Below are 18,860 nucleotides of genomic sequence, written 5' to 3' on the forward strand. Positions count from 1 at the left end.
GCACATGAGCAGAGCAAAGAAAATAGAAACCCACAAAATGTATATTTCATGTCCCTGATATGTACATATTCTGTTGCCCTTCTGGTTAAAGTTACCCTGTTTCGATATTGCAGCTAGTCTGCATGTTTGTGTTTCTAATACAGATATTTTTCAGAATAGATTTTGTGTGATCCTATACCAATCATTTTACATTTAATATCAATATAGCAATTCACTTCTAAAAAAGATTTCTAACCTATGAACAAAAGGAGGCAAGGCAGACATACAGCAAAAGAGTGAATCAACCACAAATTGAGCACAACAAAGGTACTTCGTAGCTGTTATTGATAATATGTATATTCACAATTCTCATCTCCATAAACTCCTTCACTATACAGATTAAATCACTGGGATGATTAAAACAAACTCCTACCTTCTTCACAATGGTAAACTCCCCATCAGCCAAACAAGCTATGAATAGCAGTAGCAACAAATGCTACCGTACTTCTGCCAACCTCAGTAGTGTTGCCCCTTTTTGACCCGTGCAGTATTCAATTTTTGGGGCCCTGTGGGTGTTCCAGTTGGGAATAGAAATTGGTGATCGGTATTTTTATAATGCAGGATTTGTTTATTTAAAAAGAACGTACAAAGTCCTGTGTCTCTGGATGCAGACAGAATCTAATAGCAGGAAGCAGCTGCTTTTGCTCAAGAGCAATCGTTTCAGCCTGCACCCTGACACAAAAACCACTTGCAAAGTCAGCCATCGAGTTTTCAGCTGCTCCTTCAGGCTTTCTTTTAGTTTTCTGGGTGTTCTCTCCCCAGTTCTGCCGCCCACCCCCATACGTCTGATCACAATACCCAGCCAAACCTAGTGCTATTTCTGGGCAGACTCTGTGAGGCTTTGTTTTAGATGTGGGCCCTTATCTGCCTTCAATGGGGAATTCATTCACACATCACTCTGAAGGAGGTTTAAACGCAACCCGTAACAAGGTTTCACCCTGCTCATAACAGTAGTCTGCGTAATCGGTCCCCATTCCTCACCAGCAAAGTGAAAGTATGCAAAGCATCTTCCCTAGCAAATTAGAACTATTGGTAGTTGAACTAATGAGATAACATCATTGTAAGTATCTACAGTGCAGTGTGACCAAACTAGCTATCGTGTTTCAGATGCACTTTGCCCCTTAGCCATACTCCAACTCTTCTGTTCCATTGCAGCTGCACTGCCCTCTGGGTACCTATCCCACAACTCCCTGAAGTAGTGGAGGATTTTGAAAAGCCTCCTAAAAGCCCTAAGTGATTGTGGAAAATGAGGTCAAACTCCCATAATCTCCTGCAAAATTCCAAGAAACCCACAGGTTTCAGAGTGGTAGCCATGTTAGTCTGTATCAGCAAAAAAAACGAGGAGTACTTGTGGCACCTTAGAGACGAACAAATTTATTTGGTCATAAGCTTTCGTGGGCTAAAACCCACTTCATCGGATGCATGCAGTGGAAAATAGAGTAGGAAGATAGATAGATAGATAGATATAGATATCTCACACGCAGAGAACATGAAAAAATGGGTGTTGCCATACCAACTGTAATGAGACTAATCAATTAAGGTGGGCTATTATCAGCAGGAGGAAAAAAAAACTTTTGTAGTGATAATCAGGATGGCCCATTTAAAACAGTTGACAAGAAGGTGTGAGTAATAGTAAGGGGAAAATTATCATGGGGAAATAATTTTAACTTTGTGTAATGAACCATCCACGCCCAGTCTTTATTCAAGCCTAATTTAATGGTGTCCAGTTTGCAAATTAATTCCAATTCTGCAGTTTCTTGTTGGAGTCTGTTTTTGAAGTTTTTTTGTTGGAGAATTGCGACTTTTAGGTCTGAAATTGAGTGACCAGGGAGGTTGAAGTGTTCTCCAACTGGTTTGTGAATGTTATAATTCTTGACGGGATTTGTGTTTGTTTATTCTTTTGCGTAGAGATTTTTCCAGTTTGGCCAATGTACATGGCAGTGGGGCATTGCTGGCACATGATGGCATATATCACATTGGTAGATGTGCAGGTGAACGAGCCTCTGATGGTGTGGCTGATGTTATTAGGTCCTATGATGGTGTCCCTTGAATAGATATGTGGACAGAGTTGGCAATGGGCTTTGTTGCAAGGATAGGTTCCTGGGTTAGTGTTTTTGTTGTATGGTGTGTGGTTGCTGGTGAGTATTTGCTTTCAGGCTGGGGGACTGTCTGCAAGCGAGAACTGGCCTGTCTCCCAAGATCTGTGAGAGTGAGGGATCACTATTTCCAGATAAAAGAAACCAGTGCAAAGCATTATCAGAGACCCAAAGCTGATCTATATGACCTCAGAGCACTGATAACTCTTGCCAAAATTTGTTTCTCTGGCTGACAAAAAAAATTACATTTTCGTTGATCCGTTTCTGTTGAACTAGAAAGCTCTAGCGAGTGAAATGCTGAGTACGGCTTCCTGACAAAGAAAAGCAGACTACACCAGCCTTGCTGTAAAATTCTGGGGCTCTGCTACTTTGCCTTGCTTACCAGTAGATACAGATGATGCTAAGGGGAAGTTCAAACATCCCTCACTTGCTTGTTCATGCTGCTGCCTATCTCCAGAGCGTATTTTTTCCAATTACAATGTTACTCTGTTTTTTACTTTTGTGGCCATTTAAACTATGTTAGGTTTGTTGCTGTTTTGATTTGGGCGGGGCGGAGTTGGTTTTTATTTTCCTTCCCAGGAAAATTCTAATAATTCTCTTTCCTAGGATTTTGTTCTTTTAAGGTGCCCTTTTCACTTTTTTCCTTTACTCTTATGTCTTCTAAAAGGAGGAAGAAGGCTAAATCAAAATATACAACTGATACTTTTAGATCTACAGAATCTTCAGCAATGTCCAAGAAAAATTATAAAGTGATAGCAAGATTCCCTATCATCACAGTCCCCTCCTGTGAACTTTTTGTTTCATCAGTAATTCCTAGGAAAGCATCACACTCATCAAAAAGAGAGTGTTCCTAGATTTATAGTGAAGGTATTCTAAGGTTTCCTTAACCTATTCATTCTGCTATCTAGTTGTTATAGACTAGATTTGACACTTGTGAATTGTATTAGTTATCTGCTTAAAGTAATTTTGATCAATGATCAGACCTAGTCGAACAGTCAGACAAAGTATGAAATCTTTACTAAGACTGTTAAAGATAATCTATTAATACAGAGGAAAGCTGAGATCCACAACAATTTCATGGAGTTTGGTACTGTATGGATTTGTGGAATGAAGGGTAATCTTAATATTGTTGAGCTGTCTGAAAAAAATTCTGCTTTATTGTTTATCTTCTTGATTCAAGTTTATCTATTCAGACTTTTCCCTTAAAGACCTTTCTTCTCTTGAGGCTCCTGTTGTGGTTGCTGGTTGTACAGTGCCCAAATGTGTTTTGGGCACTTAAAAAAAAAACTAAAAAAACCCAATCCCCTCATCCCCATTGACATAGTCCCCGTCAAAGAGTGAAATGCTGGCCCCACTGAAGTTAATGAGGGGGTTGCTATTGAATTATATGGGGCCAGGATTTCACCCAAAGAGTATGCAACCTGGTACTGTTGGTTCTATGCTTTCTGCTTGAATAGTTATTATGACAATAGGGTCAGTGAGCGATCATGAATACATTATGGTTCAAGTATGGAAATGGAGAGGTTATAATAGTTTATTAAAAATAAAAAAATATGTTCCTTATTATGACTTACATCAGTTGGGCATGAAGAAAATAATTGGTCTAGGGAGAGCATTTTAATCTTTGTGTTCTGTGCTTCAGTCCTTTTCCCAACAAAACCTAATTAGTTGATGATTTTAAAAACTGTATTTCTGTTTCAGTCAAGTTAAAGAATTTTTATAATCTTGGTTGCACTAAAAAAATATAAAGATTGCTACAAATTAGAAGTAGTTGTAGGGTACTTCTTTCTTTCCAGAGTATGATTGACTGTGTTGTGTTTGTATGGTTTCAGTATTTTAGTTTTATTTTTATAACCTGCATTCCCTAATGCCAGAACTGAGGAAAGTAATCATGCTATCTTTTGTTTCTGTAGAAATACTGCAGCACAATCCAACTTGATTCTGGAATAGATTATAGGAAACGGGTTCTTCCTGCAGCAGGGAAACTTTACTACCTGTAAGTTGAACTATTGTGGGATTTTTGCCCCCCCCACCCCTTTTTTTTTTCTTAATAGCCAATAACTTCTCACTCAGTAGGAGAGGAAAAATGTATAATACAATTAGAAGAGTGTGACTTTTTTTTTCTTTCTTTGCCTTCTGATCCATTTTGTACAGCAGACTGCCTTCCATTATACCATAATGTTAACTTCATTAAACTACATTTTCAATATCCACACTAGCTTCATTTACAATGTGCAACTGAATCAAAACTAATTAGATTTTTGGGGAGGTGTGGTGTTTGGAGAACTGAAGTGACAGATGGTTAGAAAGTAATGAATATCCTCTTGTAGGAGAGTGTGCAATTCACTTATAATAGAAGAACATCCATATTGTATTAAAGTAATTAAGTATTTATAGAAATCTTCTGACAAGGATTCATTTAATGTTGGGTGTGGGTATAAAAAAAAAGTCTTATTTTGACAGATGATCTGTTTGTATTTACCACGATGAATTTACTTTAGCATTTACTCTGTATTTGAACATAATAAAAATATTTAAATGATACACAATACAGCCATAAGTACAAGTGGATACATCTGCCTGATAGAAACATCTTCTCTTTGAGTCAAAATGTTGGAACACCTTTGCATCACAGACTTTTGTCTTTGCCAACGCGCTTTTAAGGCAAGTCTATCATTAGGTCAGTGGCAACCAGAGTGGTGCAGACAAATTTATTTTAAATGAGATTTATAGCTGTAATATCTTCTTGCCCATGGTGTAATTACAATGTAGTCGCAAAGCATGTTTCCAGTAACAAAGGTTTATGAGCACCTTCAGGGGCTTCAGCCTGGGAGACAGACCTCTTGAAATTAAATGTCCCTGTACCACATAATAAAATTAAAGAGTTACAGTTGTTTCTCTAGACGTAGAAAGAACTAGTTAGTAAAATTACAACAGTGAAATTACTCTTGAGTATTCATTTTATTAAAAAGCATTGTAGAGGAAGAGAATTTAAATACTAGAAAGTTTTTCCTTTTTTCTAAATACATGGTGCTTTTCTTTATTCTTGGAATTATTAGATCAAAATTGTACTTATTTAGGCCTCAATACCTCAAAGATTTAGGCACCTTTTAACTTTATCCCTATGAGTAGTCTCACTGACTTCACTGTGCATGTGTAAATCTTTGCAGGATCTGGGCCTTATACTTAATGAACAAACATTTGGTGAATCCGTAATGGTACTGTACTGTACCTTATGGGAGCCCAGAAACCAAAAGCCAGCTTTTATTCAAAGGCTGTGACTGTGGATCTGGCATAGTTAGCCTCTGTGGGAAGGAGTATGGAAGCAAGTGGCCAGATACCACCTGGAAAAGGTGAAATCATGCTCCAGGAAACTGTCCAGTTCCAGTTTTTTTACTCAGGGCTTTTCTATATTCATTTAGAAATACGGACTGTAACAGTCATAATCACCCAGCAGGGTTTCGTTCTAACCCTTGCCCCAGGTCTTCACAGCCTCTCCCCACACTCTTCCCGTCTGATCTTTGCTTCCTGCACCTATTTCCCTCTCAAGTCTTTTTTGTCCAAGAGGCACGCGGGGCCCTGACCCTGGATCTGTCTTGTTTGCTTCCGCACCTAAGAGGCAGAAAGCTTTATGCTGTTTTCTGTAAGCCAAATGATTAAGAACAAGAATTTGACCTGCAATTACAGCTCCCAGTTTAAAGGACCATAACTGGGACATACACATCTGCCCCAAGGCTTAGTGCTCTAGTACATGATACTAGTTGCAAAACTTATGACCAAGTGATAGTGATGGAGACTGAAGGTAGTCCCATCCAGCTTTCCGTCACTGAAAGGATGCTGGTTGCCTCCTGAACCCACAAGATAGTGCAGTGGTTTTAAAACTGTGGGTCACAACCCAGTACTGGGTCTTGGAATGTAAGGTACTGGGTCACAGAGGCTCTGGTCAGCACCGTCAACTGGGCAGTTAAAAGTCCTGTCGACAGTGCTGCCGGGCTAAGGCAGGCTAGTCCCTACCTGTTCCGACACCGCGCTGCGCCCCAGAAGCAGCCAGCAGCAGGTCTGGCTCCTAGGTGGGTGGGCCACTGGGCTCCACGCACTGCCCTAGCCCTGAGCACTGGCTCCGCACTCCCATTGGCCGGGAAACGGCCAATGGGAGCTGGGGGCGGGGAGAGGTGCCTGCGGGCAAGAGCCACACAGAGCTGCTTGCGCGCCTCCGCCGAGGAGCTGGACCTGCTGCTGGCTGCTTCTGGGGTGCAGCGTGCTCTGCAGTGCCAGGATAGGCAGGAAGCCTGCCTCTGCACCCTGGCTGCATCGCTGACCAGGAGCCCCCCCCCGAGGTAAGCCTGCATCCCAACCCCGTGCCCCAATCCCCTACCCTAGCCTTGAGTCCCCCCCAAACCCAGAGCCCCTTTCTGCTCCCCAAACCCCTCATCCCCAGCCCCAACCCAGAGCCCTGACCCCCTCCTGCACCCCAGCCCTGAGCCCCCCAAACCCTGAGCCCCCTTCTGCACCCCAAACCCCTCATACCTGGCCCCAGCCCAGAGCCTGCACCCCCAGCCCAGAGCCCTGACCCCCTCCCATACGCCTGCCCCAGCCCAGAGCCCCCTCCCACATCCTGAACCCCTCATTCCTGGCCCCACCCCACAGCCCTCACCCCTGAACTCAACCCTCTGCCTGGCCCTGAGCCCTCCCCAAACCCCGCATCCCCTGCTCTGTTGGGTCACGAACATCAACAATTTTCCTCTACTGGATCGCCAGAAAAAAGTTTGAAAATCACTGAAATAGTGTAATGTGAAGTAAAGAAAAATTAGTAGAATCTTTGCAACTCCAGCAGAGAGATGGATGCATTTTGCCTCTCTTTCTCACCATCTCCATAGGAATACACATTTCTTTTACATGCACGAGGACCTTCAGTCTTTGAAGAGCTGGCATTGACATTTTTTGTCAGATCTCTGAAATATTTTGCTGCCAACTCTGCCATGCCCCTCCTTCTGCCCCCCCCACCCCCTGTTGACTGATTCTTGTCCACCATCCTCACACCCTGCTGTCTATTAATAAGTATGATCAGCACAACTTTAATTTCGATAAATAAACAGGGTATGTGTGTGTCCTGAAAAATGGAAATTTCTCTGTGTTTAGAATGGAGGTCAGATTTTTGTGGGGAGGCATGGGCGGGGGGTGGGGGGGCGGGGGAATGTAGTAGTAATCTTCCAAGCTCTATCTACAAAATAAGTCCACCCACTTGAAATACCAAAATAAGACACCGCCCTCAGTGGTAGTAGCATCCTACTGAATACTAGAAGCTTCCATTTTTATTTTTATTTTTTTTTAAATGAAGATTAAGATTCCCTGTTACATTTTTGGGGGAGTGGTTGTATCTTCTAATTATTGATGGGGAGCGGCTGTGTTGTCTAATGCTACAGAAATTTGGAGTTGAGGGACCTTCTTTTGCACGAAGTAGGATACTATAAAGAAAGATCAGGTTTGCCGTTCTGTAATTTACAAAACTTACAAAGCTGCAATTCCTTTTAAGGCTTCATATAGAAAAAATTGACTTTTAAGTGCCCACCTGAAAAAGTTTTAAAAGTTAAATGGTGACTAGCATGCCACTGAAAGCTTCATACATCTGATAGATGATGAATTGGTTTATTAATTGTTTATCAACCATATAAACAATTTAGTATTATAATATTTACTACAATTTAGGGCTGTCGACTAATTGCAGTTACTTCACAAGATTAACTCAAAAAATTAATTGCGATTAAAAAAGTTAATTGCGATTAATCTCAGTTTAATCGCACTGTTAAACAATAGAATGCCAATTGAAATTTATTAAATATTTTGGATATTTTTCTACATTTTTATATATATATTGTATTCTGTGTTGTAATTGAAATCAACATGTATTTTTTTATTACAAATATTTGCACTGTAAAAATTATAAACTAAAGAAATAGTATTTTTCAGCTCACCTCATACAAGTATTGTAGTGCAATCTCTTTATCTGAAAGTGCAATTTACAAATGTAGATTTCTTTTTGTTACATAACTGCACTCAAAAACAAAACAATATAAAACTTCAGAGCCTACAAGTCCACTCAGTCCTGCTTCTTGTCCAGCCAATCGCTAAAACAAACAAGTTTGTTTACATTTACAGGAGATAATGCTGCCCTCTTCTTATTTACAATGTCACCAGAAAGTGAAAACAGGCATTTGCATGGCACTTTTGTAGCCGGCATTGGAAGATATTTACATGCCAGATATGCTAAATGTTCGTATGCCCCTTCATGCTTTGGCCAAGGATATGCTTCCATACTGATGACGCTCATTAAAAAAATAATGTGTTAAATAAATTTGTGATTGACCTCGGGAGAGAATTGTATGTCCCCCGCTCTGTTTTACCCGCCTTCTGCCATATATTTCATGTTATAGCAGTCTCGGATGATGACCAAGCACATGTTGTTCATTTTAAGAACACTTTCACTGCAGATCTGACAAAATGCAAAGGTACCAATATGAGATTTCTAAAGATAGCTATAGCACTTACCCCAAGATTTAAGAATCTGAAATGCCTTCCAAAATCTGAGAGGGACGAGGTGTGGAGCATGCTTTCAGAAGTCTTAAAAAGAGCAACACTTCAATGCGGAAACTACAGAACCCGAACCACCAAAAAAGAAAATCAACCTTCTGCTGGTGGCATCTGACTCAGATAATGAAAATGAACATACGTGGGTCCGCACTGCTTTGGACTGTTATCGAGCAGAACCCATCATCAGCATGGACGCATGTCCTCTAGAATGGTGGTTGAAGCATCAAAGGGCATAAGAATCGTTAGTGCATCTGGCATATAAATATCTTGGGACACCGGCTACAACAGTGCCATGTGAACACCTGTTCTTACTTTCAGGTGACATTGTAAACCAGAAGCGGGCAGCATTATCTCCTGCAAATGTAAACGAACTTGTTTGTCTGAGCAATTGGCTGAATAAGAAGTAGGACCGAGTGGACTTGCAGGCTCTAAAATTTTACATTGTTTAATTTTTGAATGCAGGGTTTTGGGTTTTTTTACATAATTCTTCATTTTTAAGTTCAACTTTCATGATAAAGAGATTGCACTACAGTACTTATATTAGGTTAATTGAAAACTACTATTTCTTTTGGTTTTTTTACAGTGCAAATACTTGTAATCAAAAATAAATATAAAGTGAGCACTGTACACTTTGTATTCTGTGTTGTAATTGAAATCAATATGTTTGAAAATGTAGAAAACATCCAAAAATATTTAAATAAATGGTATTATATTATTGTTAACAGTGCGATTAACCACTATTAATTTTTTTAATCGCGTGACTAATTGCAATTAATTTTTTTAATCACTTGACAGCCCTACTACAATTACATTTCTATTGCTTCAAGCAGGGTTTAACCATGACCAACTACTGCAATGTTAAACGCAGCTTGTCCTTGTCTACAGTGACTGCGAAATTGTGTTTAACATCAAACATGACTCCTTCAGGTGTGCTCTGACATGACTCAATTTTCTGGTAAAGGCAATCATTAGGACACCTATATAATATGGCTATAGTGTTATCACTTAGAATTATTTTATAAAACACAATCCTCTTCTTCCTTCGTAATCTGCATAGTCTATTATTTTAAACATGCAAATAAATGTGGATAAAACTGTATTCCACTCCTCTTCAAATGGACTCTGCATATAATAATCAAAGTTATGAGAGTGATGATCGAAGTAAACTTGCTTGGTTTCACTGTCAGCTTCCAACACAAATCTTCTCAGGAATTGTATGGAATTTTAGGAATGAAATATCTACCTAAAAAAACTGTATTCATGCACTTCCTGCTCATTGTAGCCCTCAGGTCAAACATTTTGTAATAATTTTTAATATTCTTATCCCTTTGCTGGTTTGTTTCTGATTGAACTACTTCCTTCCTAATGTCATTTCATTGCAGTAATGTGCCACTGGAATAATACCATTAATGAGAGAGTCTAATACGAATTAAAGAAAGTTATACTGTTACGCTGACACAACTTCCCGTTTAGAAGATTTGGTTTTTATAAGTGTTACTGTTTGAAATGGCACTTGCAGAAGGTGTCACTGAAAAATATAACATTCCTAGCACTTCAGACTGACTTTATACTTCATGATGCAGTTTAAAACAATGTGGGGTTTTGTTTCCCCACAGCCACTCACCTCTACCCCAGAAATGCTGAACAGCTTTGTGTTGTAAACCTACAACATTATTTGTAGTTAAATTTCCTCTTGGAAATTAATTCAGTTGATTTTAATTAGTTTCAATGTTAATTGTAGTTAAAGTGCTTAAGGCACAGTAAACGAAAGAATAATAGTACAACATGATAGATCATTATTTGTCAATTAAGAAAGGCCTACAACTACGCTACCAATGAAACTTCATTGCGTCTTATACCTTCTTAAAGGTGGACTTCCACACCAACAGTAAATTCACTGACAGATCACTGTGTATGAATTTGGACGAAGTATTGTATACTTAAGTTTTGGCTTGATGATATACAATAATTTTTTGTTACTGTTATCAGGTTTCATACTCTGTTTTTAAAGGAGAAGTGTAAATAATATGCTTAGTAAAATGAGAAAAAAGGTCACAGAAACGATGACACTTATAAATTTGGACTCTATAAACCATATAGTGTCTTCTAATTAGTTTGTTTGTGTGCTCCACAAGGTGATTTTGTGAGAGTCTTTGCTGTTTATAGCTGATGTTTCCCAAACAAGGGAAGAAGTCTGATAAATTTATTGATGTTGATTGATCAGATTGGTATTTCAAAGCTGATACTTTAACTTGAAAATGTTTGATCAGCACAGTCAGTTTGACTTGATTTTTTTTAAATAGTCATTTCAATATTTAATTTCAGAATGTACCCTCTCAGAGATTTCAAAGGATACGTCTTCAGATGCTTGACTGCTTTGCCTTGCCTTGTCTATTTGCTTTTATTTTGCATGCAGGATAGAGCCAGAAGCCTTTCTTTCTCATTGGGTACACATAGTGTTAATGGATTTGCTTTGCCTGTATTGCCTCATTACTGGAAACCGCTCAAAACACAGAAGTCTTTCAGTGTATGCAAATAAGGTAGAATCATCTACCTGAGAGTTAATGTTCTCTGCTTTTAAGTGTATTCTAAATCTAATGTTTGTATTTAGAGCATAACATCCTGTTCTCTGTTTTTTATGGGCAAAAAGCTAAGCAGGCTCAGGCAGCTGTTTGATGTTGGCTTCAAGTGTTATTAATTTCATATTCTATTATTCTTTTCACTGTAGCACAAGTGAAGCTGATGTGGAGGCTGTCATGGATAAGTTGTTTGATGAGCTGGCTCAGAAACAAAATGATTGTGCGTAAGTTAATTTCTCTTGAAAGAGAATACATTTAGAACACAATGCCCAATCTCCACTGACCAATTAATAAGTTCCATTGCTGTATATGGGTTGATGCCACACTCAAGTGGCAGTCATTGTATCAGCATTTTGTCTAATTTATGTGTTGAATCATGTGCTATTATTCATCAAGCTATGCATTTCCTATCTGTAAGAGATGAATTTTATAGTAATTATCCAGACAAGATTGAGTCTTTGTTCATGTTCCCATAGTAACTAGACCAAGGATTCTAAAAGTGCAAGGCAGAGAGCTGAAGCTGAATAAAGCTTGTGGAACCATTGCAGACTTCACATTTGAAGAGCTATGTGACAGAGTGAGTACCCAGTCAAATCTAGATCAGTTTAACACTGAGTCTTTTCAAAGTTGTTGGGCTTTTTTTTAAAGTTCGTATTTTCCAAACCCCAGGTATCCCAAAGATGGTTTTTTAAAACTGACAAAAAAAGATGTGAATTCAAAATTAAAAAGGGGTGAACGCCTATGAACGTTTCCTTACGGATAATGGTGCAATAATAATCTCTTGAAGGCAACCTAGAATATAATTAAAAATCTAAATAGAATTACGTGGCTGGGATAATTAGTTTTATTGCTTGAATATTAAAACTCAAAACACATTAACGTGTAAACAAAATTATAATGTGTTTAAAATTTTGGGTAAACTTGATGCTCATTCAAGTGATGGTTTGATGGCACTTCAAAGCATGAGACAGGTGCTGTGCAAGCTTCTCCACACAACTATCATTGCACATCTCTGTCATTGCCTGCTATTCAGTTCTGTGCCTCTTCTAAGCAAAGATTGCCAATGATGATGAATAGTGCCAAGTTTTCTGCTAGTTATGTGATGTAGTCATAAGTTAAAGATGTTCCATGAAGTCCTTGTTCAGACATGACCTAACCCAGGTTTGAAGATAGGTCTCTAGAGGTAAAAGTTTAGTGCAGTGATAATTTGTCAGCTGGACTCTAAAATTATAACATTAGCCAGTTACGTAACTGTGTTACAGGCATGGCTGGTAGCACTGCCTATTATTAGTGATACCAAACACTTGTTATTATAAGACTCTGTTTTCAGGTGTTTATAACTATGGCAAACTTTAACCATTTGGGCTTAAATTTCCCATGCTGAGTGTCTACTTCAAAGTAGACTAGAACATTTCAGACAAAATGTTTCAGTCATTTCTGAGAACGAGGCTAGGGAAAAATGGGTTGTTTTGCCTGTATTAAAAATGGAGACCTTTTCTGTTAAATGCTGTTGTGCCCCCAGGCTATGGAGTAGGAACTTGAAATTTGGCAGAAGGTTGCCTTTATGTCAGGGATGTGCTTTTTGCCAACCCTGTGAAAATCCACCTGAGTTTGACCAAGTTATAAGCCTTTGAAAAATCACAGTCCACACATGCTCAGTAGAGACTTGCTAGAGCTTAACAACTAAAATCTCTGAACTTCCTTACTGAGCATGCTCCATCCCCTCATAGCGCTGACCAGACTGTACATGAGTCCTCCCCACAGAGCAACTGAGCACACTCCTGGCCAGAGAGGCCCAGGGGCTCAAAAGGACCTTCCCTGTAAGGGTTGCTCCCAGCTGCTTCAGGCCTGAGTGGGACCAGGCATTGGAAGTGAGAGCAGGGAACCTGTCTCTCCTATGCTCTTGATCATGCCCCTGTTGGCACCCAGGCAGCTGGATGGAGGAAGCCATCTGATTTGAATACACGGTGGGAAAAGCCAGACCAGCACTGGAGGGAAAGGAGTAGATTGGGACAAGGATTCTGGGCTTGGAGAAGAGGAGAGAAACTGTGACTGGGAGTTGGAATTGGGAAGGCTGGGACTGGCTGGACAAGAAGGCTCAGACGCAGGGGAAGGGATGCTGGGCCTAGGAACCAGTGAGGGAAATGAGAGGATGGGAGACTGGGAGCCAGTTGGCTGGGGGTGCAGAACAAAAAAATTGGACAAGGAACTGGGGGAAGAGCAACAAGGAGACTGGGATTGGCTGGGCAAGGAGACGGGGACTAGGAACTGGGCAGTGGGGGAGGAGAGACAGATTTGGCAAGGAGCTGGGGTGTGATGGGAGAACTGGGACTGGCTGGACAAGGAGATTGGAACAAGGAGCAAGACGGATCAGATGAGGAATGGGATGGAAGTGAGAACTGGTTGGGTAAGGAGACTGGGACTGGGGAGAGGGAGAGACTAGGAGTTGGGGAAAGAAATTGGGACTCAATGAGCGTGAAGGAGGAGACTTTGAATGGCTAGGCAAGGAATTGCAGAATACAGAATTGGACATCCAACAAGTATCCTTGCTCAGAGATGGAATCTCTCTCCCTTCCCCCCCATCACCATATGACAACCTGGATCTTAAAAATAGTATAGAAGCAGGCTCATTAAGCCCTAGATGGGGCTGACTAGGAAAAGAAATTTAAAGGGGCTGCAGCTAACGTTACTGGGCTCTTTTGGGGGGCTGCTCCATACAGGAACTGAACCAGCAAAAACAAAGGGACCAGGTATCCCAAAACCAAACCCCCTCACGTTTAAAAAAAAAAAAAGGCTAGAGGAGGAGCTGGGGAGCAGGGAGGGTGGAAACCCATGAACTCTTCTAATAGTATGGGTAGGAGAGGTCCCCCAATGCAGTGATGATAGTTGTTAGAGAACCATCATTGCAAATAAAAATGGGTGATGTGTTATGTAACCACTTGCTATTGGGATAGAGGAGGTGCAGAAGAATTTCTGGAACTCTTGTGCTTTACTCAAAATACTTTCACACACTGGCTTGATGCTTTCAGCTCTCCCAACCAAGGGAGAAATAACGCCTGGCCTAGACTTACATCACTCCTCACTTACACTGTGCAGTCTTTCCCAGTATAAAACATTTTGGGGGCTGAAAGAAAAAGGAGACTTGTGCAACAAATTGACCTTCAGACTAAAAAGATTGGCCTACCCAGAGCCAGCATTCATGGGCTTCTGGGATTTCTACATTCCAGAAGTTGTAGATAGATGTGCCACTTTCTCAGGGTACCCTGGACTGAGAGTCACCTTGTTACCTCCCTGTCTCTGGCGAGAGGAAGATTTGCGTGTACTTAATTGGATGTCAGCTCCCTGACCCCACAAGCCCATTAACCACCCAGACAATCTCCTCAGGGTCCTGCTAGCCCTTACTTTGCCTTGCAGGTTAGCAACAGGTGCACCCCAGCCCCTGGCCCCCTCTGAAAGCGTTCCCTTATAGTATCCAGCCCCTGTCACTGGATACCCACAGAAATTACCTGGTTTCTTGTCCCCAAGAGAACAGTATACGTACAACTTGACTGGTACAACTCCGGATCAGGTCCTTTATAACATCACAGCACGGAGATATAGTTCTAGTGAAAACAATCACAAGTTTATTATCAAAGGCTAAGATTTAAGAGATAGTGAACAAGGATAATGGAAAGAGAAATGGTTACATATAAAGCAAAAGTATAACATACTTCTTCAAAACTAAACTTAGCTTAGCAGTCTTACCTTTTGTCTAAATAAGTTTATCGCATCCTTAAGCCTTTTTCAGTGCATTCAACCAAATCTTCATTGAGATCCTGTTTTCATGAGTGTAAACACACTGTCCATTTACTTCCTCAATGCAGGATAACAAAATGTCCTTGCTTCTCCTTGTATTTACCAGAACTCATTGTTTTTCCTCCAGAGTCAGGATGAGTCCTCTGGTTCCTTTCTTGGTGTGCTGGCTCCAAGTTGTTTTCACATACTGGTGTTGAGTCCAAAACGGACTTCCATTGTGTTGGTTTACGATGCTTAATCTACATGTGAACCTAGGCAATAGGTGAACATGCATCCCTTTGTCTGGCAAAACCTGTTTGTCAACCATGCCTGGGACACAGACTCAAAAACATATTTTCAGTACATACACATAGCTCCTTAAATATCCTTACAGTCATCTTGCAATGATTGAAGCTCTATATGACATACAGTTGTATTAGACAGCTCACATGGCCTTTTTATTAGACACCTCACATGACCTAAATATTATGAAAGCAGTGTGTTAGGTGTAGTCAGTTTGTCAGGCTGATAGGAGTTGCTGTTATAGAACATTGAACCCTTTGCCAGCTGGTACTAATGGGTCCTTGTGTCACAATAGACTGTGCTGGACCCAACCTTGTTTCTTCTCTAATTTTGGAGTATGAAGTAATATTTAAAAAAAATAAAATTGCCCTCTTAATATTTTTATTTGCAGATAACTAAACTTCCCTACCTTTCTTCTGTGTCAGGATGACACAGCTTATTCAAATATGAAAAGTAACATGTCAGCGTACTACTGTTTAATTATTCAGGTTGTCTGCATTATGACACAAATTGTTGGATGAAACATAGTAATAAGATTTGCAAAACCTGCCAGCTCTGGTGTGATCCATCTCAGCAAACCAAAAGCGTTAGGTTTCAGAAACCGTGATTCACTCCCGTCTGACAAAACCAGAATCAAAATGTGAAGCCAGGCAATTTTACCTTTAAATCCATTGGTTTCAATCCCAGAAGGGACTGTTATGATCATCTTGTCTGGCCTCCTGTACTACACAACCCATACATTTCACTCTGAACTCCTGAATCTAGTCCAACAATTTGTGGTTGAAGTAGAGTGACTGTGTAGCTCAAAACCTTGTCTCTCAGCAACAGAAGTTGGTCCAATAAAAGATATTACCACACCCACTTTTTCTTTTTAGAAGTCAGCCAATTCTGATTTAAAAACTCCAAGTGATGGAGAATTTTACTACATCCTTTGGAAATCTGTGCCAAACCAGTGGTGGTTTATCCTGTTAAAATTGTGTGCCTTGTTTCTAATTTGAACTTTGCTGACTTCAGCTCCAGCCACTGGCTTTTGTTACATATCCATCTGCTAGATTAAAGAGTCCTCTAGTGTGCTGATGCCTAAAGACTGATCAAGCCACCTCTTGACCTTCTCTTCAGTAAGCTAGCTAGATTGATCTCCTTTCATCTCTTATTGTAAGGCAAGTTTTCTGGACCTCAGATCTTGACAATTTTCAACATGTTTTACATACCTCCAGAAAGACACATACTTTTCCTTTTTGTGCAAAATAAAAAAATTATTTTCTTTTGAGCTGAGAATCTGAGCAATATACCAACAGCTTTCTTACTCCTAGAGCAATGAAGTAGGGATGACATGAAAATACTTCTAATAAGAAATACATTTCAGTAAAATATCATCTTTGAACTCTGTTGTTTATTAGAGAGACATGATAGCAAACTCCATATACTTTGGTTTTTTTACATACACTCTCCTGAAAAACAAAACACAAAAATAATACCTTTCTGCTCAGTTTCCTGAGAGAGGATAATATTTTGATAATATTTTAATTTTCAGAAAAGGTCTAACATTTTTAATTTACTATCTCAAAAACTATTTTGTTTATAAACTCCAGATTTTTTTTTTTATTCATTGATCTCCAGTGAAGGCTAATGCCTTTGAGTATTCTGTGGAAAGTTTGATGGTTGATTTTTGAGGTAACCAAGGCTCCATTGAGATTTTTGTGTTCCCCATGTACTGTAGAGCCTCCATTATTGGGGGCTGAGTTGGGAAAGAGCAGGATGAGTTATGCTGCCTAGAAACCATAGGATAGTGGATAGGGAAACGCTGAGTTCATGCCAAAGGTACTGGCCTCCTGCCCATCTCCCTAAGATCCATGTGGATCTCAGGAGGGCCTAAAAATTCTACTGTGGAATCTCTTGTTTGTTCCACCAAGGTTCAAACTTCTGTCTTCCCATAGAGTGATTTAGGGGAAATGCCACCAGGTTTCTTCCCTAGGGCCTTCTGTTATTTTTTTTTTTTTTTTTTTTTACAGTGGATGGACAAAAGCAGGCCTAGTGGTAGAAATTTGTTTAATAAAAGCAAAAGTGAACTTAGGAAACTTTCCATATAAAAAATTATTTTACAGTCATAAGTTTCTGTGAGTAATTTAAAACAACAGTAACAAGAAAAGTTATAAATTTAAAATTCAGAGTATTGAGAGTTAATTTTTACAATAAATATGTGAAAATCAACTAATGAGGTTTTAGTTTTAAAAAAAAAACCTGAACAGCTGATACTGACAATGCTCAGGGAAAGTTCCAATTCCAACTTTAATTTTGCCTTTTGTTCTTACTTCTCCTCCTCTTAACAATGAGTGAAACCGCTCAGAGAAGCCACTTCACCCCATTGCCATATATGAATTACAATGGAAGGGTACAACACAGCAGGCAGGGATGTGGTCTCGGAAGTGGAGCTTAGGGGTAAGGAACTGGGAAGAGGAGGTGGCGGAAGACTGGGATGAGCATGAGCAACCTTACTTTTGGCAATTCCTAATTTTTGAGTGCTTGATATTGCAACCTTAATAATCTTCTTTTGACCAAGTTATTTTCATATGTAATTTCTTAGGTTTTTTTAAAAAGCAAACTAAAAATACAGAAGTTCCATTATGTGGAACCATATTGACCCCCACCTCGGTCATCAGTGGGTTGGGACCTTTAGATCCGCAGCACACACCTCTACCACTTGACCTAATGGCTGTTGTCCTCCCTGTGCCACTAAAGGGGTAAGAGACCATGCAGTTTTACAGCATAGAGTGATCTGTGTCACTGCATTCCTCTTTCCTAGAAATACAACTTTGCATTTGGCTGTATTCAAATACATTCAAATAAACTGTTTTAATACATCCAAATGCAAAGTTATACATCTAAGAATGAGGAATGCAGACCATACCTATAGACTGGGGGATTGTATCCTGGAAAGCAGTGACTCTGAAAATGATTTTGGGATCATAGTGGACAAGCAACTCAACAAGAGAGCCCAGTGTCATGCTGTGGCAAAAAGAACTAATGTGATCCATGGTTGTATAAACCGGGAAGCAGTAGGTAGGAATATGGAAGTTATTTTATCTCTGTATATGGCACTGGTAAGATAGACACAGGAATACTGCATTCAGTTCTGGTGTACATATTTTTAAAAGGATGTTGAAAAACTGGAGAGGGTGTAGGTGGCATGTGTCCTCACCAGGAGCACTTCCAACAGCTTAAGAGGGGCAGTGTGGGGGGCTGTGAGCCTGGGCTCTCAGCTCCACACGCAGCTCCCAGATTTTCACAGAACAGCTCAAGACATGTGCGTAACATTAGGGCAGTTCTCCTGACACATGTCATGTCACTGTTCCAAAGCATGGCGATGGCAGCACTAGAACGTCTCAATAAAACAGTTATAAAAATTTAACATGGGCAGAACAATATTTTTTTTCTTAGCTTCATTCTCAAACAGCAGAATGGTTTTAGCTGAAACTTTCCA

General features: G+C 39.9%; 1 protein-coding gene across 2 annotated transcripts in view; it reads left to right on the forward strand.

The window, feature by feature from the left end:
* The window catches only part of AFG1L (AFG1 like ATPase), a 136,053-nt gene that overhangs the window by 95,330 nt on the left and 21,863 nt on the right, over positions 1-18,860 (forward strand). For both annotated transcript variants that reach the window (XM_073336943.2, XM_073336945.2), the window contains 3 exons: positions 4,049-4,131; positions 11,452-11,522; positions 11,779-11,879. In XM_073336943.2, coding sequence (XP_073193044.1) covers positions 4,049-4,131; positions 11,452-11,522; positions 11,779-11,879 — 255 coding nt within the window. The remainder of the gene's footprint in view (positions 1-4,048; positions 4,132-11,451; positions 11,523-11,778; positions 11,880-18,860) is intronic.

Source organism: Lepidochelys kempii, chromosome 3 (assembly GCF_965140285.1).
Source record: "Lepidochelys kempii isolate rLepKem1 chromosome 3, rLepKem1.hap1, whole genome shotgun sequence".
NCBI classification, from domain to species: domain Eukaryota; kingdom Metazoa; phylum Chordata; order Testudines; family Cheloniidae; genus Lepidochelys; species Lepidochelys kempii.